Below are 24,864 nucleotides of genomic sequence, written 5' to 3'. Positions count from 1 at the left end.
TCTCTGTGTGCTCCCATAAACGTTCCCTGTATTGATTCCTCTCTTCTTGGTGCTAACACTGAGCCAGCTGAAACGCAGCAAATGATTCTTCTGCTTGCAACATTGCCTATAACCTTGCCTACACAATAAGTAATTCTAGCCCAAATTTTCATATGCCAAAAATCACAATCTGCATCTTGGGATGCTTCAGGGAATGCACCACCCTTCTCTAAAAAGGAAACCTGGATGTACAGATAAGGAAGGTCTACAGCTGGAGTGTATTATATGTCCTACTGGATTGTAGCTTCTGTTTTAGTTTAATTTGAAGCAAAACCATTTCATGCATTCCAGACAATTCTATGATATGAACTAAAGCACATTAGGTGAGGGATGTCTCAAGGATTTGTTAAGCTCTAAGTGAAGAAATTTCACTTCTGCTTTAAGAAAAAGAAAAGTTAATCAACCAGAGGTATCTCAGCTGGGTTTAGATGTTCATCATCTCATCTACACACAGAGCAGGTGTTCAAAAATGCTTCAGGATGACAGAGTATCAAGACTCGATTCTTTCTTCTCTCATTCTGCTGTGAATTCATTGACTTGGGGGTGCTACTCCTTATCTCCACCTTCATTAAGGAAAGAAGAATTGGGACACTAGAGTATAAGCAACCAGAAAGTGAAACAGGAAATAGAGAGAGAAGCTTGCTTAAAATAATTTGAAAATGATTTATTGGACGCAACCTCTACCCTCAGTGATTTCTGGTGTTATTACTTTTCTACAGTACAACTGAGGAGGACAGTAACTTGCTGTGGGCTAAAGGTAAATTATGATCTATTGCAAAGGAGGGAAGGAAAAATATACTAAAAGAAGGTGTGTGAGGCACATGCTCCCTCCCCTGATGGTGTTCAGTGTGTCGGATCTTTCTGGAACAATCTGTTCCAAAGCCTGTTAGGCAAAAGGGGATGTCAAGAGTTAAAGCAAGCTTCGTGAAGCAAAGAAGGGAGAGTGAAATGTCATGAAGTTTGCTGGGGCTGGGGCTCATTGCACGCAGCCTTGGTAGTATGTCCAACAAGCAGGAGGGTATTTGGGAGTATGCAGTTGTAACCTTGCAGTGGTAGCTGATGTAGGGGGATCTTCTTTACCCTGCTGTCATCCCAACAGATGTATTCACATGTATTGTGAATACATGAAAATCATGTATTCATACTGGTTGTTTTGTATTTAAAAAGGCATGAAGTCCAACAGTTTTTGTGCTAGGTATTATCATTCCCTTCCTTGGAACCTCCAGATTTTGTTCTTCCTTACCCAGATGCAACTGAGGCAGACACCTTGAGAAACACCACCCATGGAGGAGGCTTTTTCCATGAAAGTCTTTGTGTTTTCAGCTCTGGAAACAGGCTGAGATACACTGCTAGGCATCTGCAGAATCCTGTTTCCACCATCGCATAATTTCATGCTGACCCAATCAAGTGTCCAGTCTCTACCATACAAATCAAGCAGGTTTTTTTTTTGTCAACTCTTTGAAAAGAGGCTGGTTGCATGCTAGACATTTTAGTCTTGTGTTTGACTTTGCATCTAATTGGTTTAATTGCATGACCTGGTAAGTCACTTAAGCTAAGATCTCAAAGAATGACCCCTTGGTTTGGAGGCAGTGTGAAAGTGACCTGGTGTTACTAAAGGTTTTAAAAGTAGTGATGTTTGTCTGTCCCTGTGTCATTAAAAAGTTACTAATAGAAGCGTATATTTTTCTGAATGCAAGTTTCTTGTAGGCCTAGATTCATTACGTCTCATTTTGGATATTTGATTGGAGAATATGATAATTAAAAGTACTTTTTGTACTCAGTGAAGGATAATGGTCCCTGCAGAGAGTGTTTTTCTCTGTTGGTTATAAAGGATGCTTAGGAAGAAGGTGTTTCTCACACAGGGAAGTCATTCTGGGGGAATGAAACCAAACCTCAGCCCCCACTACCTTTTGAACAAACTCCTTTCTAGAATATTTTTCAGCTGTTTGGGAACAATAAAGACAGAAGAAATGAAATGAAGATGTTAAGTGCAACTTCTGATCCAAACAGATGTGCACAAATCACCTTTTGTAGCATCAATCCCTTCTCTCCTACACATTATCAAAGAGAAATGAATGAGTATGAGATGACTATGAGGCAGTGTTTTCTGCTTGTTTTCTGCTCTTTTTTTGGTGTCTGTTGACTTTTTTTTTTAACTTTTTTTTTTTTTTTTCTTTCAGGCTGGATGCCCAAGGTAGCTTTCACACAGTTGAAATCATCAGCTCTTGCTAACGACACGCGATTAGTACTCCAGGAACATGTTGACTGGCATCCTGGTGATGAAATCATTGTAGGAAGGACGGGCCTTGGAGATGTACAGCAGCAAGAAGAAATGGCCATTATTGAATCTGTAAACAACACTGTGATCTACCTCAGATCACCCCTCAGGTATCCTTTCCAGGGCCCAGGGGATTTCTATAGCAGAGAGCGAAAACAGGAGAAAATTTGGTCGAGATGAGGATTTGCAGTTTCCTGTGGGATATAATAGCTATATAAATCCTTTTAAAAAAGGTGGTCAGAGATATTTTGGTTTCTCTCTCCCCCTAAAGCTAGTGGGTGTTCAATCCTGAATGCCTCTGACTGTGTTTAAATCCTGTATTATAACCATGAACTCAGAAACCTTTGAAGCAGAAAAAAGTGATGGCCAGTCAAGGCCTTAGTGTGGGGTTGACTAAGAATTTTTCCTGTAAAGTTATTTTCTTGAGTAAGTGCATTTTTTCACAAAAGTGTCTGATTCTGTTAAAAATAATTAAAAAAAAAAAAAAAAAGAAAAGAAAGAAAAAAGCCTTCTCTCTTTACTGAATTGTTTAAGTTAATTAACAAAACATTCAAAGTGAATTACTTCAGTATGGAAATACTGCTTTGGGTTTCCACTGAACATTAGCTTGGCTGTTTTTGCTCTCTTTGTTCTCTGTGCATGGAGACTTTAGCCAAACTATACTTCTTACATCATAACCAGTGCTGAGGCATCTTCTCTGGGAGGCAGCCTAACTCTGATACTCATGAAAGCCAGTAGTAGAATTTCTTGATAGAAATATGTGGGGCTTGATGAAGAAAATACTTTTTTTTTGTCGCCACAGTACGTTTTGGGAAGATGAAGGAAATTCAAATACTGAAATATTTTGGTGTAAACGTACATAATCTAAGGAGAATTTGTGAACATGATAGACAAGATGAAAATAACATCAGCAAAGGAAAAATATATGTAGTCCATATACATAGATGCATTAGATAAGCCACTGTTAATTGTGAGAAGATGACTGATACCAGCTCTGAATTTGGATGGCTGGGTTCATACTTTAGCTTACGGTAAACATCATTCCTGCTCTCCGTTAGCTGCAGATGCTTTTGTGCCTTCTTTGTTTCTTTCTCTAGGTACTCCCACAACGTTGGAGAGGAAAGGGTGAATGGGCAGAGCCTGCCTTTGACTGCTGTGGTGGCACTGATTAGCAGAAGGGTTGTTGTTCAAGGGAATGTCACAAGGGAGAGGAGGGCCCACCTCAGAGAGTGTGCAAAAGCAGGTGTTGCAAGAGGTGAGGAGGTCTTTTGTAACAGAAGCATACTGGGGAGTAAAACTGCTTTGTTAAAACCAGGTCGTGGTATCACTGTGTATTAGAAATATTTCTTAATAGGGTAACTTTGAGATGTACCAGTGCCAGGAAATCAATTTTATCTTTCCAAACATTATTTGACATTGAAGTATGACGTCTTGGGAGCTGAAGTGCATTTCATTGTAATATCTCAGATGTAATATTTTCACATTGTTGTTTCAAGCCACCTTGGGAAAGACCCCTTAGTTTTGCCTGAGCCTAAGGGTGTAGAAAAGAAAGTATCTTCTGAACACATATTTCAGTGTACATAATATATTAAATTTTTAATTGTGTTTACTATTTAGTCACTTTAAGAAGAAGGAAAAACAAAGCAGCCTGATGCTTGTTGTACTCATTGGTATAAAATATTAAGATGTAGTTTAGTGCTTAGGGATACCAAAAAACAAAACCAGGTGATGATTTCTTGTAGCATTTAGTAGCAGTGGTGAAACAATTGGTATCTCAATTCTCCTTTGGTTTTACATTTGTGAAACACAATGAAGTTTGACGAATGGCTTCCTGATTTACACCAGCAGGTGAGGAAATGGAGTCAGACACAGTGATTATAATTTAAGGAGAGTTAGGTTATCTGGCAACCCAGGTATAAGTCTTCCTTTAAAAATAAAACGCCTTGGGCATTCAGACTGTGACACAAGACTTCATTTGATATCCAGCAGCCAACTGCTTATATTACTCATGGATTTATGGTCCATTTTGTGTGGAACTCATAAATATAGTCTCGGAAATGTGCTAACTGTTTGAGCTGTTTGAGGTTTTTATTTGCATTAATGTATAGGAGGATTTCTCAGTGGAGTCACCAGAAGATGAGGCAGTGATTTTATTTTTTATTTTTATTTTTTAGTGGTTAATTTACTTCCTTTAAAAGAAAAAATGAGTATTACTGACTGTAAGCAGACCCAAGGTATATATTCAAGTCTGAATCCCCTTGTACCAAAATGTCCTAAGTATAGACCTGTGAAAGGACACATTTGATGAATGTTGATTCATTCCCAGCCCTATGGTTTCCTCTTCTTGCCTTCAGACTGTGGGAAGTAATGTTTCCTCACCCATCTGCAGGGACAGTCAGGAGAGAGAGAGTTTTAAAGAAATTTCAAAATGTTCTCATTTCAGCTTAGTTCAGTATAGCCGTGCCCAATCCTCTTTTCAAGAACCTCACCCAAGGTAAATCAATGTCAAATACATCATCCCTGTGCATAGGCCTATTTAAAATTGAACACAAGGACCTTTCCAAAGCATATAACTGCCACAGCTTCCTGCTGGTTTTAATAAAAAAAATATCTAAAAAGTCCACACTCTAAGGGAAGAAATAGTGAAAGTACTCAGGAGGAGTATCAAATCTGCTCGCCTGTGGCAGATTGTCTTTGGGCATGTGTTTAAGATTGCTACTGGAGACAGGAGTTCACTGAGTTGGTGTGGTGGGTCTCATGATGTGGCTTGAAGGCCATGGTCACCACAGAGATGTCATGCTGATACCTCCTACTGCCTTGTATTCCAGGTGACTCCAGCTGTCTGTACAAGCGAAGTGAGAGGCAGCTGGGGTCCCGGGACCTGGGGGCCATTGTCATTGTGGAAGCTTTCCAGGAAGAGGCAAGTCGGCTGCAGGTGGAGGGGGTCCAATTCCGCCACATGGGCCAAACGTTTGGGTGGCACCACAGCACCCTGACAGTTGCTGGCGATGCACAGATGGCAGGTGAGACAGCTGCTCTGGAGACGGGCCCAAATGAGCTCACATTATCTACCTTTTCCTGCCCAAAGATGGGTCTGCACGGCATGACCCAAAACCAGACCCTATGTCTGAGAGAGTTGTTGAAATGCTTCTTGAACTCCGCCAGGCTTGGTGCTGTGACCACGTCCCTGGGGAGCCTGTCCCAGTGCCCGACCACCTCTGGGTGCAGAACCTTTCCCTCACCCCCAGCCTGACCCTGCCCTGTCCCAGCTCCATGCCATCCCCTCAGGTCCTGTTGCTGTCCCCAGAGAGCAGAGCTCAGTGCCTGCCCCTCTGCTCCCCTCGTGAGGGAGCTGCAGGCTGCCATGAGGCCTCCCCTCCATCTCCTTTTCTCTAGTCAGTGTGCCACTTCCAACTCTGGAATTGAAAGCCCTAATATACTATAATGAAGCGCAAAGCTGTCTCAGGGATGTTCAGTAAGCCAAAATGTAATTATATGACCTGAAAGTTAAGGAACGTACTTAGTTATTTTGACACAAAATTCATCTCTGTGGAAGTGGCAGAGGTCTCTAAAGACTGGTGGTGATGGGAGCAAGTTAGGTCAGCTCAAATGTTTTAAGGGTTCTAGATTGGACTCTCCCCTTCAGTTAACCCACAACTTTGCCTTCCCTATGCCAGATTCATCACTGTGTGAGGATCTAGGCTTCCTGGTGGCCAAAAGCAGCCCTGGAGATGATCCTGGAGTACAGTGGGCAGGTCACCATGCCTGGCTAGACAAGTTGTACAAGATAGCTGATCTGTACTCACTGTCCTTCTGAGATGTTCCTCATTTCCTTCAGGCCCAACTCAGCCAATTCAATCACCCAGTTTCCTGAGCTCATAACATAGCTCACTCATAGGATACTGCTGTATCCTTTCACTTAAATCTCTTCCTTCCTCATAACAGTGGATGCCTCAAATAACCCATTTCTACACTCAGGGCCCCTCTTCTGCTGTGGCCATCTCAGCAATGCCTACCTGTTGGCAAAGACCTGCAAAGATGAGCAAGGGTGGGCAGTTACAACTGGTCAGTCTTATGGCAGTGAAAAGCATTAACTGCACAGCATCAAAGGATGAGGAGCTAATAGAAAATTCTCCCACCCTTCAAAATGCAATGTGCTTTTTGCTCACAGTACTATTTTCTTTTTCAGACTCTTACATACGTGGCTGCTCTGTTTTGGACTCCGTTGGCCAAGGACTCCATCTGGCCGGGATCTCAAACCTCAGTGTGGACAGTAATGTCTTCTATAACATTTCAGGCCATGGGCTTCTACTGGGTAAGTGCGGCAGGAAAATATCTATCCAACATGTAACAGCAACATGTGCTGATGATCATTTGCATGAAAATGTCTTTGGAGAAAAGGATCCTTAACTGCACCCTGATGACTTTAATCACATCTTCCACATTTCCTGGTATAAGGGAATCTGGAATAAAGTCTCAGTATTCCTCATGCAACTCCTATCAGTTATTTCTGTTTGGCCATACATATACTCTCTATTTCTTCAGGTCAGTCTTCACTTGGATCTTTTTTTTTTTTTTTTTTTTTTTTTTTCCCACAGTGTACAACTAGAAGGATATTTGTTTTTAGGGAATTGATTTATCTCTCTGTAGAAGAGCACCATTATGCAATATTTAAGACCCCAGTTCAGTGAGGCATTTAAGAGCATACTTACCTTTAACTTCAGTCATTTGACATTGAAGATAATGGAGTGAAAGCATATGTTAAAAGTTAAGCAGAGGATTTAGCTCTTAAATAAATTGGAGCTTGGAGCAACAAAACTGTTAAACAACAAAATATTTCTCCTAACTAACCATCAGGAGACTGACTTGCAGCATCTTCTGCTGGGATCTCATGTTGCCTGAATACCTAAAGATAAAGCTTGATTTTTGTTTCCATCAGAGGTAGGATAAAAAATGACCAATTTTAAGATAAACAGAGATAAAAAAAAAGCCTTCAGTTCCCCTCACACAGAGAGTCCCTATGCTAAGTTCTGTATATAAACATAATAGGATGTGATAAATTACAAATTAAACAGTGGAGACCAATAAGAGAAGAGCGACTGTACACATCTTGCAGATCAAGAGAGCTGGCCCAGAGAGATGTGATGACTTGCCAAAGGTGAGACACAGAGTCCTCGTGGCTGTGGGGAAGCAGAACAAGATCTCCGTCCTGCTGGGACACCTTGGCTCACTTGTGCTAGGACATGCTTCTGGCTTAAAGGACTCTGGGCTGAGCTGAACATTTCCTTTGAAGTTTCAGCCTGAATACACCTTACCCCAAGATGTCTTTAATGGCTTCACTGTCAGCAGCTCCAGAGGGTCTGATGGATGAATTTATATATCATTTTGTTGCCTGTGAAGGAATATTTATTATAGCTGGCTGTTTGCAGCTCCAGAATCCCTCAGTGATTTCATCTAAAACCCGTATTTTCAGGGGTTTTGCAAGACAGTCATAAAAAGTCGCTCTGGGCTTAGAATTAATTGACATACCAGGTCTCAGCTTGGAAGCCAAGATCCTTTTTGCCACCTCACAAACCCATATGGCTGTCAAAAGGACTGCTTTAGGACCCTGCTTATGCTCTGGTAGTGGCATTATTTGTAGTAAATATAACCTGGAAAGGAAATATTTCCTAAATGGATACTATTCCAAAAATGGAGAAAGGCTCAAAAGCTGTGAGGAAAGCTAAAAGTAATTACTCTTCTCTCCAAAAAAAGAGCTCATATGTTTTGCTACGGTTTACCTTTAGGGAATTAATGACTGGGGAACGGATCTGTATCTGGGATAGTACCAGAGCAGGTATAGTTGAAGATAATTTCTTTTTGATAAAACAAAACTAAGTAGACTTTATTTGCTCCTGGTGTAGGCCAAACAGAGATGATTCACTTTGTATTCTGCTTTCACACCAACAGAGTGGAGGGACATGTGCTGATGTGTCATTTTTTGGAGTTGACCTGTGCATAGGTCTATCCACTATTTGTCACTGAGTGGTGCATTTCTTCATGACGTAGTGTAAAAGGATATATATATATATTGATATATGCTTATGTATACTTATGTATATGTATTTCTTCCCAATTCAGTACTGTTCTGGAGCACCCTATGTCTCTGAGTTGTGTGATCAGTTGAGTGGTTTTCCTTTCTCTCCTCATGCTTCACGTTTAGGAATGGAGAACTTCCACTTTTATGCAGGGTTGTGACAGTTTTAGACTTTTTCTTATATATAAGTAGGGCAGTGTATGGAGATGTAGGAGATACAATTTTGCCTGTGTACCCATAGGTGGAATCACTTAGAAGCTCTTCATTTTTTTCTTTTTTTTTTTTTTTTCTTCTTTTCTCTCCCAGATGTAAAATGTGCTTTATAATAGTCTCTTTATTAATTTCTCCATAAACTTACGGCAAAATATGTCTGCAGTTATATTCCTTTATAACACTTCATACTGGGTTTTCTGCATATTGAACTGTGGAATTGTGGTCTCTGTTGCCCTTTGCAGAATATGTCTTGTAGTATTTTTTTGCCTGACTGTATTTGTTTGATTAGAGTGTAGGCTCTTTGTGGCTGAAACTATTTTTTATCATATTTACAGTGCTGGTCTAATCTTGGTCACATCATTGAAACAAATCATGGATACAGTTCATGCCAATGTCAGCAGTTGAACTAGATGATCTTTGAAGATCCCTTACAACTGAACAATTCTATTATATCTTTGCTGTGGCCTTGTGACCTTTCTGAAGCACACAGCCTTCCCCTTCCCATGCTATGCATTGCTGTGATCAACCATGGCAGTCTTTGACCATGTCACAGCCTTCTCTGTTAAACACAGATTTCTAAGTTCTTTTCAGACAGTGACTTACCGAAGGACAGTCACACAAATCTAATTTCCAGGTCCACCATGCCAGCAAAGCAGGCACTGCAAAACCAAGAAAGTTCTGTGATGTGCCCAGTAGAGTGTGTCCAGGTATATTTATATTTTCCCTATTCATATCTTTTTTTATTATTATTAATAATAATTATTTATTTGTTTATTTTTAAGGAGAAGGGCTGGAAAAGGGGAACAGAATCAGAAACAATCTAGTGATTGGCCTTTCTGGAACAGATGGTTTATCCAACATTGAGACTCTGTCACCAGCAGGGATCTATGTCAGGGCTCCTGCCAACCACATTGAGGTAAGAAATTCAGGTATAAAACATAACATTTCTTTTCTATTCAAAGATATCAGAAAGATAAGGAGCTTTACTGGGAGATCACATACACAACATTTGCTTCTTGGCTGAGCTGTCAGACACTATGCTTGTGATGGGATAAAAAAAAAGTGTACATTACAAAATAGGTAATATTAATTGGCAAATTTATAGTTACTGAAAATTATGCTGCACTTGAATGCAGTACAATATTGCAGTGAGATTCTTCTTACTCAGTGATGCCTAGACAAAATGGAAAAGGAAAGTTCAGGCTCAGCTTCACTAGATTTTTTTCTCCTTCTGTCATTCTAAATTTTTTTGAAAATCTCAATTTTAATGGACTGATGATAAACACGATAAATTTAAGCAATATCAAATGTATGTCCATCTGGATTTATAGTTAGAGCTAATGCACAGTCTCAGATTTGCATTCCAGGGTGAGAAGGAGAATGCTTTCCCCTTCCCATGAAAATGACATTGATTTTAAAAGCAAGCAAGTTTCACTGTTCTAAAGAGTGACAAAACACTGAAAAATTAAAAAGCTTAATGACTCATAACCCTGCCTTCAAAAAGTTGAGCTCAGTGAACATCTTTTTGTTCGCTAATTCTGACATGCTTTATTTTAGTTCATACATAGATTTTTGTTCTTATTCAAGTCACTTACATCTCAAAATAGTCACTTTTAAGTGCTTTATGAAACAAACAAACAAACAAAAAACCTACATGTCTTTCAGTGATTTCAAACCACTTTTCCTTCTCAACTATTTTAAGCCTGGAATTTCATTGTAACTGACCTTTCTTACCACAGTTTCAGTTGTGACAAATGCACATTTTCATTAAAAAAAATAATTCTGACCTGTTCTATTGCTAACCCACAGAAACCAAAGCAATTACTAAGTGCCCGTGAAGACCCAATTGCCCCCTGGGCTTCTGTTTCAGGAGGAAAAAATTGCACCTAAATTTGAAGGTGAAAAAGAGAACAACACATTTCCTATGGTAGTCTGAAGCCAATAGTGCTTAGGAAGAAGGAGAGGACTTTCCTGCACTTCCCTCAAGGGTGTATTTATCATTTTTAAGACTATCAAATATGGTTAAAAATACAACAACGAGGCAGAATCACATGAATTTCAGCTCCATTAAACACAGTTTTGTACTATCATGCACTGACTTACCCTGGAGCTGTCTGCTGGATTGCCAGTGGCTCAGCTTTTGCAAAGGGTTGCTGCAATTATCTCTATGGGTACGTGTGAACCGACTGTGGTGGGTTTTCAGAACATTTGCAGAGCTCTCTCAGTTCATGTGTCTTTGTAGATACGCCCAAAGCTGCATCTGTGGCTGTGCAGCCAAATATCAGGGTTAAGCCTGCTCTCCAAAGCTGTCTTACTCAAGGCAGAATAGCAGATGGCCCTTGAAGGGTTGCTGATATACCTCAGTGTCGGCAGTTTCTTGGAGTGGGCTATCTGAGGCACTGCAGCAGCGAGAGCGTTGGCTCTAAGGAAAATATAAAGTTACCCAGCTAAAAAATTGTTATTAGGAGTACTTACTGTTTTACAATAAGTATCATGTTCAGTAGAAGACATGGAAGGATGCAGATAGTAAGAGAAAAAGCTACACCTTTTTCCAATCAGAGCCCCCATGTCCTGTGGACTTTTTCTTAGTATGATGTTAATCACTAAATCAAGGGATGCTGGTCCAGCACTAGGACCATGGTGTTACACAGTTAGGCACCGTTTATCTGGTAAAACAACTCACTAACTACTACATATTGCTTTTTAGGTGGTTATAATCTTAATTGAACAGGGAGGTTCAAAGACTAATAATGGGCAAGATTCATTTTTCCACTGCCTAGCTTCCAAGCCATGACATAGAATAGAAATTTGCCCTCTAGATTTCAGTGTTAGTTTTTTTGTTTATTTGATTGATTGGTTGTTTGTTTGTTTTCTCCAGATTTTCATATTTCAATCACTGGTTTTAAATTTACAGGCTGCAGTCTTTAAAGCAAAGATTACAGCTAAGGTAGACAGAGCGCTTTAGGTCCAGACCGTGTTACAGTTTCTGTACTTGATGGGTTAAACTTTTCACACTGAGTCCTGCAACAAGATTTTCATATCTGCTCAATTTACTTGGGAGCCTAAATTTGCATCGGTGACTGAAGAGCTTAAATTTCCTTGAAAATCAGTGGTCTCCTAAACGGTGTTGAAATTGGGACACAGCAGTCACTCAAACCTGAGCCTACAAAGACATTCAGAGACCCAATTCCCACAGGTTTCCATTTGACTTAAGCTCTTAAGTGCATTTGTGAATCAAGCTGTTAGATAAAATTTTATACAGTATAAGTGCAAAATGGTTATGACAAAGTTAGCATTTTTTTTTTTTTTTAATAAAGTATGGAAGCCCTGGTTTAGTGACATAAGACAATTTCATTAGCAGGCTGGTTTCTTGTCTGGTATCAGCAAGTGGAACAGAAGATGCCTCTCTTTGCTACTGGCTGTTTTGTCACTGAAGTAAATGCCATGTGTCCCTCGTTCTATTCTTGTGTGCAGGCAAAAACCAACCAAATCAAACCAAACACCAGAAAAATCAACAACTTCTCTCGTTTATCTTAGGCCCCGTATGTCTTAGGCTTTTTTTATAGTAACTTCCTATTCTTAAACATTCAATGCCCTTGAATCTCAGCACCAGCATGCAGTGCTCTCACATAACAACATACAAATTAGGTTTTAAGAAATTCAGCCAGCAGGCTCTCTTTCCTTTCTTGCAATGATGTTGGAGACTGGGCAACAGCTTAACAAGAATGAGCAGGGCAGAGATCAACCCATGCTTCCATGTCAGAGGAGTGACTGATGGCCATGCTGTTGATAAGTGATTTTGTTCCCCAGCACCACCCAACTCAGCCATTCTCCACAATACCAAAGAGGTGAGGCTGCATCTATTTGGCATTGTTTGTTTGCCACCATTTCATTCCTACTGAGATCTTTTCTAAAACCTTTTGCAAATTGTGTACATGTTGAAGTGAGCCCACTGGGGATACTCCTTGCATCCTACCAGGCTCTGAAACTGGGGGAACAGTGCTGAACGTACTCTCCAGAGCTTTAATGTCATCTATAAGGTCAACACTTTGAGCCCCAATCATTTAAAACAAATTCATGAAATATTTACATTTGCGGGGTTGTACAGTTAAGAGACACTTTAAACGTCAGCCACTTATTTTACTGACTTGCGATGCATACCTCCAGGTATTTGGCATGCTCGAGGAGGTAATTTCTCTCTGGAATTTTGGTTGCACGGACATTCATAATATACTGACTTCCACAAAGAATTGATTTCCACACAAAATTCCCTCCTTGCCTAAAACCCCTGCCCTCCAGCCACTAGCTGGCTGAATAAATATGCAGTTTTTCCTTATGAATCATCTGCAGAATGCATGATTGGAGTCACAAGTAAAAGATCCTGGAAATAATGTGACAGGACTGCAGAAGCATTTTGTTAAAGAAAAAGGTTCTCTGGCTGCACTTTTGGAAAAAAGCAGCAGCTTTACCAGGGGATGGAGAGAGCAGTGCTTTGGTTATTGATATCTCTCTGTTGCTTGACAGATGTCAGAGATCATGACTGCAGGGAACACGCTTGGAAGGGTCAGGAGAAAGTAATTGGAATATGCAGGCTTTCACCTCTGGGTCACCAGGTTCAGCTTTGATTTGGACCGTCAGGGACCAAAAAGCCATTAGTGTTTTAACACTGTCCGGTGACCTAGGAATGGTAGTCACTGGATGTCAGTCCCGATCTTAGCAAGCTCTTCTTATAGCTGCAAGAAAGCTCATCTTAGACTCCCTTTAGAGAACTAGGTACCTCCAGAGAGCAATTAATCTTATCTAAGGCTAGACAGGATGAATTGCCCTCTGGACATGCCTACACCTTACTTTTTTTCCTGGAAAGGGAGCCTAAGTTTAGCAGCCTGGACTTCAGCATCAAAATTTTACACATCTAAGACAGTTGAGGGGGATCATGCCCAGATGCGCACATGAAAGCATCCCTGTGTAGACAACATCCAAATACAAGTCAGTTTGCCTACTGTCCAAAATAAGCAGGTAAGAGCAGGTATTTGCCCTGGAGTAGAAAATCTCCTAAACCACTGTGAAACCTCCTGCACAACCCACTTGCTACAGACTCTGCAAGAACTAAACTCTTAATTATAAGCCTTATGTTCACTTCATTTTTCTTTGCAAAGAAAGCAACTCCAGAATTTCTTCATTAAGAGATTTTAATTCACAATGAATTAATCTCTCCATGGTTAATCACTTAACCTGTAAAAAAGAATCAAACCCAAGTGTTTTATCACAGATCTGAATAAGTTTAATTGTTCAGACACTAACATAGCATGGAGATGTATTTCTTTGCTTTGTCTTTACTTTTCAGGGTGTCACTTTTTCAATGCCAATGTTTCTTTTTGCTGTGTTGACATGAGAAATATGCAGACTGAGAAGTAAATCAGGGAAAAATATAGTTTGCCATCAATACCATTTTTCTGTCAGGAGTTCCTGTTGCTAGGCCAGCCCTTGCTGTCTGGTTTGAGAGCAGGTTTTTGTCAGTCTGGCCCAAGGACGGAGCAAGAACAGGATGAGAGCACAGATACAGAAACAAGGTACCAGCTTCTGTCAGCCTGACTTACCAGAATTTGCATTTTTTTTTTCTTCTGAAACTTATGTTAATTTTCAGAAATCTGTGGTAATCTTTTTCACAACTATATATGTTTCTCTGCAGGGTAACACCGTGTTTGCTGCTGGGTATGGGTATTTATTTCATCTCTCCCCTGAGGGACCATCCAAAATGCCTCTTCTGTCCTTCAGTGAGAATGTCGCCCATTCCTGCACAAGGTACTTGGGGACGTTTGGTTGAAAAGACTTTCCTGCTGCACATGGTACTGCCAATTATAACTGCAGTGGAGAGCAGAAAAGGCTTTTCCCCTCTTTTCAGGATTTTTTCTTCAATTTTGCACCTTTTAAAGGGCTTTCTTTCTTGCTAAGCAGAGTTCTCAACAGCAGAGCAAAGTCAGTGATGGACAGCGATGTGGTTGGGGCTATTTTTCAAGGTCTGATTGTGAGTGGTTTCCTTAGTAGTTTCAATACAGTCCTTTTGTCTTCTTTAACAAGCCCAATTTGTTAACTTGCTGAGATCTTCTGTGCTGATATAGTTTACAGTACTGCTTTTAACACATTTCCTCGTCAACCATTTAACAGCAAAGCACTGAAGCATGTACTCCTGTGTTGAATATAAAGCTCATTTTTAAGTATAACAGGCATTTTGAGCAGGAGAGGATGACATGCAAGAGAACAGATATTTAACATGTGTTACAGGCCAACATTAGAGATATGACACTGGCATTTCTTACCTCCAGATGCTTTATAGAATAGCAGCATGATTAATCCATGTTAAGGGTTTAGCTTCTGATTAAGTAGGTTGAATTGGAAAATAAGCACTTTGCAGTCTAACAGGCTAAAAGGTGCTGTATGTATGCCCGATGTTACATGTAATGCTAGTTCTTGTAGTACCCAGCAACAGCTATTCACTACAGCTTTTGCCTGTGCTTCCCTAAAACAGAAACCATGGTAAAGAATGTCATTGTGCTATAAATCAGTGGCTGGATTAACTTGTATTGGGGGAATCAGGCTAATAATCTGGATTTAAAATCTCTGAGAAGGTCAGACCAAGAACTGTATTCAGGAATACATACTTTTAGAGCGTACTCAAAGTTGTTTGAATCCTAGATCGAGAAAGGACTAATCCATACAGATTCACTCAGGACTCACCTGAAGTCAACACTGGTTGAAAGCATGATGGGAATGCGCTGCAGTAAGTGCCTGTCAGGGGTACAGCATGCTGGTTGTTTGCTCTGATGTGCCTTGTCTTAAATAGAAAAAAAATATCGAGTAACATCTCCTTCATTATTAGATGCCTGAAATAAATACTGCTGTCCCCGAGGTTTTAGTCTTTGAATAAAGGGTAAAGTCTTGTGCAGAGAATTGTTATAAGATTTTAGATATCAATTGATGAGTAGGAAAATGTGGCCATGAACACATGCACTGTAAAGAAGCAGTGTCCTTTGCTTTCTTTCCTACACAGGCATGGATTGCTCGTGTACCCAGAATATTTGCCAGAAAGCCCAAATGGCCCTGTTCAGTTCAACAGCTTCACAGCTTGGAGCAGCCAAGGTGGAGCCCAGGTATTTGTATCTTGACTGTCCTCTGTGGCACTCAGGAAATGTTATTTGATCTCTAGATGTGTACCATATCTATAAAGACTTCCAGGCTGCAAATAGGCCACAATCGCTGTAAAACCTCTCATGCCTGTGTCTCCATGCCCCTCAGCTGGAGGTTTTGGTGATGAAGCCAGAAACACAATTTGTGAGCAATCCTTATGCTTCAGTGCAGAACAAAAATTATCATCATGGATAGCTGAAGTGCTCTAACCATCTGATGTATGTCTGTCACTATAATACAGACAAAACGATCCTCCCAGTGTATCTGAGGTATTTGTAAAGATTGCAGTTGGTGAAGGATCTGCTGCCTTCATAGGGTTAATGGTTTGCATGGAAATTTTTCCATCCTTGTTAAAAATGTGCACTTTTTTGTTTGAATTTGTCTAGCTTCATTTCCAGCTATTGTAGATCACTATGACTTGATCTGATAAAAATAGGCAAACAAACAAACAAACAAAAAACCCCAACAAAACAAAAATAACCACTGCCAAAAAAGAACTTTATTATCTGACAATTTATTTTCATACTGGTACTCAGTCTGTGACCCTTTTAAGCCCCTGTTTGATAAACTGAAGAGATTGTAGGTGTTTCTCTGTAAGGCATTTTTTCTAGTTTAACTCATCCTATGGCACTTCCTTTGAAGATGTTCAAATTTTAAGTGCATTAAAGTGGCATATTCTCTCTGGAAAAGGTTACTTGTATGAAAAGAAATACAACAAAAGGATGCTTTGCAGTTTTTTTTCCTGTGATTTTCTCCACCTAGCTTGTAATTTCTTTGTACATTACTGTCCCAGCATACATTAATGACCAAGTTTATTCTGCTTCTTTCCCTAAGCTCGCTCTAGGAACAGTCTTCTAGCAGTTAGGTGACTGCAAGCAATACCTCTGGTTATTTTTAAGGCATCTTTCAGCTATAAACATTAACATTACACTATTATTCTTTGAAGTCATGAAAATCCTGATATTTGGAGCAATTTTACCCTGTTTGTTACCAATTCTCTGATTTTATTTCATACAGTTCTTTTATATTTTAATATGAAAACAAATTGGCAGAATGTAAAAGTTTTTTGTATTATTAATGGAAAGCTAAAATAAGAAATTAAGGGGAGATTCTCAAATAATAAATATAAATTCAGTTTTGCACTCTCACTCTCTCTACTATATTATAAGAAAAGCACAGTTATAAACCACAGTCTTTCAAAATTATTGGTTTTATTCCTTTATTATGTTTTTATATAGATTTTCAGGAGCAGCAACCTCATACTCCAGAGTTTCCGGATTTATGCTTGCACAGACTTCGGCATTGACATCGTTGAAAGCCTGGGAAACACATCTGTAGCTAATAGTTTTTTAATTGGACACATTGGGCAAAAGGTAAGCGCTGCAGGAACTAGCTCAGTGTCTCTTGAGTTGCACAACAACCCTTCAAACAGAAATTTAGGGAAACAAATAAGCAACCTGAAAGTCCATGCTCCGTGGCAATTTAGGTAAAGTTTGACTTTTGAATTTGTACATAGGGAGAAAAAGAAATGGCTTCAGGATGAGTTTTGGGCACTGATCTATACACTTAGTCCTCTAGCTGTCTTCTGCTGCTTGGAAAAATGATGCCTGCAGCAGCAGCACCTGCAAGGGACAATGATTTGGTGATGAAACAGAGAAACTTGCAGCATCAGTGCCTGCTGGAACCTGGGATTTTGTTGCTTCTGCTGGCAGCAGCAGAAGAGAAATAGCATTTGATCAGCTGGATCCTGCATCATTTTTCAGGCACTCCATTCATTACCAGCTGATGGTACAGAGCTGAATAAACATCAGCTGTTGAGAAACTAGAGTTTGCATTCTGCAGAAAAAATCAGCATTTTTTGTTTTAAGCCATTTTTCATCATGGTATGAAAGTTTCAAAGAGTTTTTAAACAAACTTGAAGGTCTTTGAGTTTTCTGTTTGAATTTTGAAACATTGAAAGATTTTATATTGTAATGTATATTCTTTTTTAAAAATATAAAATGTCATTTAAAAGTCAAACCAAAATATTACTTGGGTTCAATTATGAGCTGGAGGATTTTAGTAAGTTAAGTATTATTATTTTTTCCCTATTTTTCACAGGAACTATTTTTTAAAGAGAAATCACATTTTTTGTTTAAACAAGGTCTTCCTTGTTTATAATTCCTATAAATATTTTTCAGTAACATGCATGCACCATTTAACCATATAAAACGGAGTTTAGTTTACTGATTTGAGAATGGAGAATGATGAGGGCAATAATAGGTTTGATTTCTTTTCTAGTTATCTGGTTTCCTCTGCTCTCTCATACCATCATCGGTTCACCTGGAACACATAGTTCTGCTTATTTACTTAAGAATGAAAAATGCCACCAAAAAATAACATTTTTATTTATGCAATAAATACGATCTTCTCTTATTTCTTTAGGCAGCTGTACAAAGTCCTTTGGGTGCTATGAGGTTGTTAACAGATTAGTAACATAGATTAATAACATAGATGATGAAGGAATTTTAGTTACAACTGGCCACAGATGCTTGTTTGCAATTTTGAGGTCCCCTTTTCCCTGCTTGGGTTTCTGTTGCTGTTCATAAAATTAATTTGCTCTCTGACCAGCAGAAAAAGAGTTTTAAATGACTTTTCCTCGGAAGCTTACAGAAAGAAATCTCTGCAGTGGGCCTATTGAAAGCATCCTGTCCTACAGGGCTTCCCTGAGGGCCTCCCTGAAAGCCTCTCCTGTCCTCCCTGTCCTACAGGAGCCCAATGACACAATGACTTTCTCTCAGACACAAATGTGTGTGTTTTTGCTTTGCAGGATACATGGAAGGACTCTGATGCTGTACTTGTTAAGAGATTTAGAGGCACTCAGCTGTGCCTTGTTTCTTGCTGCACCCCAGGGGGGTGATTATCTTTGATTATCTCTTGATAAGAGCCTCCTTGTCATAATTTACATCTTAATTTATGTAATTCTCCCTTTAATAATGATGTCTCTTTAATATCAATTAAAACTTTGTGACATTAATTTAATGGGAACATTGGATTTGTCTCTCTGCTAGCCCTTCCAGTTTTTCAAAGAGGTGCTTTAAACCAAGATTGCTTTCCAGAAATATCAGGACATATCAAAACCGGAGCTTTGATCAATTAACATATTAGTGGCAGAGTTGGATCCAGGGCCTGTAAAAGGCAAGGGAAAAACTTCAGTTACCTTCATAGACATTCAGTCAGCCCCTCCCTTGCTTTATAAAGCAACTTAATGCCTCTGTGGAGCCATTTGAGGAAAACCACCTCTTCCTGAAAAACTAGAAGGTCTGAGACAGGTGACACACACTAGGGGAGGAATTACCATCTCACACTCTTCTTCTACTTACTGATCATTAAAAGTGATAGAAATGGGGCTGGGGTGGAAGAATAGGCAAGTTTAAGCAGAAAAAAAGCATACAGTTCTGAATAATTTATTACCAGCAGCTAGGGTTTTCTACCTAGCAGTGACTTGGAAGAAGATGACCCAAGGACCAGGACCATCATCCCAGGTGTTTTTTCCTCAAAGTAAGAGAGGTGATGGAAACGCTGCTTCTTAATGAGACTAAAAATAGTACCACTCCTTTGAAGTGACAAACTATTTCTAAAAGTCCATTTCATTCCAAATTTTCACACAGGGCTGATTTCTCCCTTGATATTCTGCTACAGCCTTTGGGATCTGTTCTGCAAAACTGTTTATTGGCCTCAGAAACAGCATCACATGTTCCTACCAGCTCTTTATCCTCTAGGCTACCCACTGGCATAAAGTACTTCCTTCTTCCCAGCCTGTCTCCAAGATAAATGGGCAGTGATATGCACTTATCCTCTCTGTCATGGCCTCCAATCACTGTTAAATCTAGTTTTATTTTTGTGTTTCTCATTGTTTGTGTGTTTTGCTCTTCTTTTTCACATGTCCAGCTTAAATTCTTCCCACAGATCCCCAGTCATGCAAAAATATTTTGAATCTCAGCTGTCAGGCTCTTCTTGGAACCTAAAATAGGATAATTGGCTTTATAAAGTATGGAAATTTCCTGCCTGATGGACAAGACAAAGTAAAGTAAAAAGGGATGTAAATGAATCTGCTTGCTGTGCCTTCCAGGTGGATTTTTTTCTTCACAGGGAATGTGCAGTTCTATCTCCCTTCAGATGTCTAACCTTACCTAGTATGCAGAAGGCAGGACTGAAAGGAACACTATTGCGTAATGTAAATAGTAAATTAAACAGATGTTACTTGCCACAAGTTGCAAGGCAAATGGTTATAAGTGTCCTTCAAATAGCTCCAGAACCAGGGGATCAAGTGCAGTCACCTCTTTTTCTCCCAGTTACTGCATCATGGACTCCTTAGACCTGGAGATTCACGTGTTGATTTGTTTCTCAGTTCTCTTTGTTTCTTCATTTCAGGGTGGAAGCTGCATGTCTGCAGGACTGAAAACTCCCAAAAGATACCAGCTATTCATCTCCAACACAGCTTTCAGGAACTTTGATATAGACACTTGCACAGCAATCAGGACCTGTTCTGGCTGTTACCAAGGGCAGGGTGAGTACAATCTACACTTATTTAGCAGTGTTTGAACAGTCCTTGGCTGCATCCATTTCGGATTCATATTTTTAGAAGGTCTTAGCTTCATCAGACAATCACTAATAGAGATTTCAGCAGAATCCTGGAAAATGTTGTATGCAATGATGAAGAGGACTGTCCCCAGTTTTGCTTTAGTTAACTTATTACTATGTTTGCTATAGACAAGTTATCCAGAGCTAGGTTTTGAGTTATTTGCATATACGTTTTGCTGATATTTCAGTGCAGTACGTAGTTTTCAAACGTGTCATTCTCTTTGCATCACCTTCCCAACTGGGACATCAAGATAACAGCTCTTCCCTGTTTGCAGGGTGATGGAGCATAGGAGGGTGATATGGAGCTGCAAGACAGATACTGTGCTTGTTGTGCAGCTCAGATGAAGTGAGAAAATTCCTGAGCCAGGATTGTAGTGATATGCACAACAATTCTCAATAATACTTAGCTTTTTTTAGTGTGTGCACTTTCACAGAATCACACAGAATTTCTAGGTTGGAAGAGACCTCAAGATCATCAAGTCCAACCTCTGACCTAACGCTAACAGTCCCCACTAAACCATATCCCTAAGCTCAGTGTCAATGTTGACATTGTTGTCAGGCTGAACAAGACCCTCCAGCTGTTCTGATCTGCTCATTGTCAGGTTGTAAGTTCTTCAGCATTTAGTCAGAGCCACATATTGTACATGTCTTTGATAAAAAGGTGGCCTTATTTTTGCACTGATTTTATTTTCTCAGTGGGACTTTGGAATGTTTTTTAATACTTTGACTTGTTGCTTCTTCATTTTGGGACGTAACATTTCAAGAGCAATGATTTGTCTAATAACTATGGTGCATCCACACACAATTTTACCAAGCTACAACCTCAGGCCAGCCTAAACCTTCAGTGAATTTGCCTAAGATAATATATGTAAACTAAGCATCCTTTTGAGCTTTGAAGAAGTACCCAAAGGCTCTTTGAAGAACATTCCAACTGCAATTACCTCTTAAATATATTTATATATAAACTTATACTGCCCTACAATAACATAACAGAGAAAAAGACTTCAGGAGGTGAGTGAGATCAAAGGACAAAAGGAATAGTAAAATCTGACTCAGAGAGGCTACAACTGACAATATGATAGGCAAATAGTAACCAAATGTGACCCATGAACACTCATGCCAAAGGTGACATGTTAAGGTACATGGGGCAATAATTTTTGGACACTCCTGAAATTATTAATGTGTTCAAAAACTTTCTGTGCTTTAGCCCACATGAATATTCCTCCTTGCTGTATCTGTCAGTGTTACAGTAGAGAAAACATACTCCAGCCACACTTATTAGCCAAGGCTCTATCCTGCCAGGTGCTGTACATATGCACACACAGATAAGCAGCCCTTACCTCTGACAAGTTTGTCTTATAAACAGGGCAGAAAATATCTGAAAGTATTCCTGTTTTGGGGATGATAACTTTTGACAATGGGATTTATGACAAGGTTTTTGGAATCACTCAGGAGATACTGGAAGAGCAGCACCTAGATCAGAGGAGCCTGTAACAAGTCCTGTCACAGCAGGAAGCTGGACAGGTGGGACCTGGCCAGAACATACTTTTTTTATTTCTTTATTTTTTTTCTGAATTCCCCTCTCTCGTTGAGTTAGCAAACACTCTTCCAAAGTGATAGTGAAGTGAAGCTAATCTCTTTTTCTCCAGAGAAGCCTTCAGACCTTGAAGAGGTTCGTCTTTGGTTCTGAACTTCTGCTTGTTCCCCCCAGGTGGGTTTACAGTGAGAGCCGAGCATTTGACCTTCACCAACTCACCTTTCCAAGTGTCCTTCCCCTTTCCTCACTCTGCCATCCTTGAAGATCTTGATGGATCTGTCACTGGACAAGAAGGAAGTCGTCTCCTCCCTTCTACAGACATCCTTGGGGCTTCATGCACAGCCAGTGCCAATTTCAGTCAAGCTTCTGGTGGCAGTGTTTGTGGCAGGGACCTTGTTTTTCACCGTATGTCTCTTCATTTGTAAGTAACCATTTGTCTTTTGAAAAAAATCACTTGCTATGTTTTATATTGACAGAGATGCTGTGTATAAACTCAATCCCAAGACTCTTTGCTGGGCTGTAAATGAGGTCAGGATAAAATCCTGAGCACTGGCATAGAACAGTTTGTGCTGTTGTACACATGATCTCTGGCACCATTTTTGGTGTGACTTCTTGTTCTTGCCCAGACAATTCCCAGGCACAATTTGAGCGACAACACAGGGACCATTCCTAAGTGGCAATTTGGATGTAGTCATCACGGTTTAGATGAGGGAACTTAGCTGTATGGACAGCTAAAAAAATTATAAATACAACTTGGCCTCTAGGCCAGAGGACAGTCTTTGGTTTATTTTGTTTACTAATTTGGACATGGCCTGTCCAAACCTGATTTTCTTCTGAGGTTCTCAGCAAGCTTTTTATCTTTGTTACACTGGTTTTCTATCTATAGTCTTGATCCTGTCTGGACACAGTTCTGGCAGTGTTAAGTTGACTTTTAAATGGTGATTGTGGTATATCTCTGTTTTGTCCCTCTTCAAATTACCAGAGGGATATAAATGGGCTTTTGTAGTACTGAGAATCCAGCTCAAGGTGGACACTGACACGTTAATGTTCAAAGTGAGATTGATGACCAAGCCTTAGCCACAGTCAGGTTTAGTGGGTGAATTGGGAACTTTGCCAAGATTTTCTGACTGCTGAAATATAAAGTAGACATAGATCATGAGAACACCTCCACTGTTGATAAAATGTAGAAAAAAAGTTTGAATTTAATTATATTTTAAGTCATGCTCTGAGGATGTTTCCTTTTATACTCATTGTGAGAGATTTCCCTAACAGTTCCCAAAGGATAGGAGGTCACGAATAGGTTAGTTTTTCATGTCTTCAGCAGAATATTTCTGGCATCTAATTTCATTTCTTTGTAAGTTCCATAAGCATTATTTCATGGGCCCAGCTGTCATGCAATGAACAGACGTATTGTACAGAGGATATAATAACTTCATAACGTATTTAATTAAAAGAAAACTTTCTGGTAGATAATTTTCTGCCATTCTGTTGTAGCCATGTCTCTTATCACAGAATCATAGAATGGCTCGGGTTGGAAGGGACCTCAAAGATCACCCAGTTCCTACCCCCTGTCATGGGCAAGAATGCCACCCACTCAGGTTGCCTAGGGCCTCATCCAGTCTGGTTCTGAACACCTCTGGGGATGGGACATCCACAAGTTCTCTGTGCTGTTCTTTGCTTTCTGTGAGGTACATGTAGTCAGTTCAGATCATCAAACCTGTTTCAGTCTATGTGATTATGGCTCACTATCAATACTATGGAATCAAACAATGGTTCAAGGGAGATATGAAACTCAAAAGTAAGCTTTTATTACTGTGGGGGGGCAGGGCTTTCTTGACAACTAGTTAATTGCTCTTCTGAATTAGTTAAGATACCAGTTTCCACTTGATTACAACGGGCACTTGTGATAATACTACTGTTTATAGACTGAAATGGAGAAAAACAAAACAACAGCAACGTTTCTTTGTCTTAAATGGTGGAGGAAGCCAAAGCATAAATGAACGAATCACTTTGTAGATGAAAGCAACTGCAGTAAAATTGTGATATAGCTCTAAGCTTATTCAGCACTCAAATATTACGGGAATGATTTGGCAGGTGAGCCAAAAATTCAATATGAGTGAATTCAAATTGAGTTAAGACATAAAAATTTAGATATTTTCCTGAAGAGCATGTGTAGTCACCATGTGGATATTGACAATGTGTCCTACTGTGGCTGATGGAAACCTGGGTCCTTGATTTGGTTGCCCATGCAAAGGTGTCTGGTGACATTTAAAATTGATCATAATGACTCACTTTGTTTGTCACTCTAGTGGCAGAAGATCAAGGATCTCTCGCAGGCGCTGTATCAGATCTGCCATCTCACTCTGATATTTTGGATTCCTAGAGACATTTTAAAAAACACCAGATGCCTGTTTCTCTGGTCCCTCTCTTAGGGGCCAGTCAGCTGAATTGCTATTTGGGCTTCTCTTGACTGTACTTACTATGATGTTAGTGACTGTAATGGGTATTTAGTTACCCAAAGCACGTATAAACATCTATAGACACTTAGGTGCCTTAATCCTAAATTGAATGCCAAGATTTCCCTCTACCTGCCTTCTACACTGGTTTTGGGGGAAATAAGACATGCAGACATAAGACATAAGAAATAAGGCATAAGGCATACACAGAGTGTGTTTGTGCATGTATATACGTATACGTGTATATATATATATGTAAATGCATTGTGTCTCTCTTTTTTACTTCGTTTTGAATCCATTCCCAGTTTCTTTCTTTCTTTATTATTATTATTATTATTAAAGGATCATAATGGTCCCTGGCACAGTTTTGGCCCATGACAGCTATGCCACTCCCACGTAATTTAACCTGACCCAGGGGCCATTTCCAGTAGGGCAACTTGTATCTGTCTGTGTTTTT

The 24,864-nt window shown here is 39.7% G+C and overlaps 1 protein-coding gene across 9 annotated transcripts in view; it reads left to right on the top strand.

The window, feature by feature from the left end:
* The window catches only part of PKHD1 (PKHD1 ciliary IPT domain containing fibrocystin/polyductin), a 252,325-nt gene that overhangs the window by 108,229 nt on the left and 119,232 nt on the right, over positions 1-24,864 (top strand). For all 9 annotated transcript variants that reach the window (XR_011095438.1, XR_011095437.1, XR_011095439.1 and 6 more), the window contains 10 exons: positions 2,220-2,427; positions 3,415-3,572; positions 5,146-5,340; positions 6,507-6,632; positions 9,389-9,522; positions 14,296-14,408; positions 15,655-15,754; positions 17,030-17,164; positions 20,205-20,340; positions 22,126-22,372. Coding sequence is in view for 6 of the 9 variants with exons in the window: in XM_068678848.1 (XP_068534949.1) it covers positions 2,220-2,427; positions 3,415-3,572; positions 5,146-5,340; positions 6,507-6,632; positions 9,389-9,522; positions 14,296-14,408; positions 15,655-15,754; positions 17,030-17,164; positions 20,205-20,340; positions 22,126-22,372 (1,552 nt within the window). In the remaining 3 variants the exon portion in view is untranslated. The remainder of the gene's footprint in view (positions 1-2,219; positions 2,428-3,414; positions 3,573-5,145; positions 5,341-6,506; positions 6,633-9,388; positions 9,523-14,295; positions 14,409-15,654; positions 15,755-17,029; positions 17,165-20,204; positions 20,341-22,125; positions 22,373-24,864) is intronic.

The sequence above is a fragment of the Anas acuta genome, chromosome 3 (assembly GCF_963932015.1).
Source record: "Anas acuta chromosome 3, bAnaAcu1.1, whole genome shotgun sequence".
Taxonomy (NCBI): domain Eukaryota; kingdom Metazoa; phylum Chordata; class Aves; order Anseriformes; family Anatidae; genus Anas; species Anas acuta.
The sequence above is the reverse complement of the archived record's forward strand: the minus strand, read 5'-3'. Positions and strand labels throughout refer to the sequence as shown.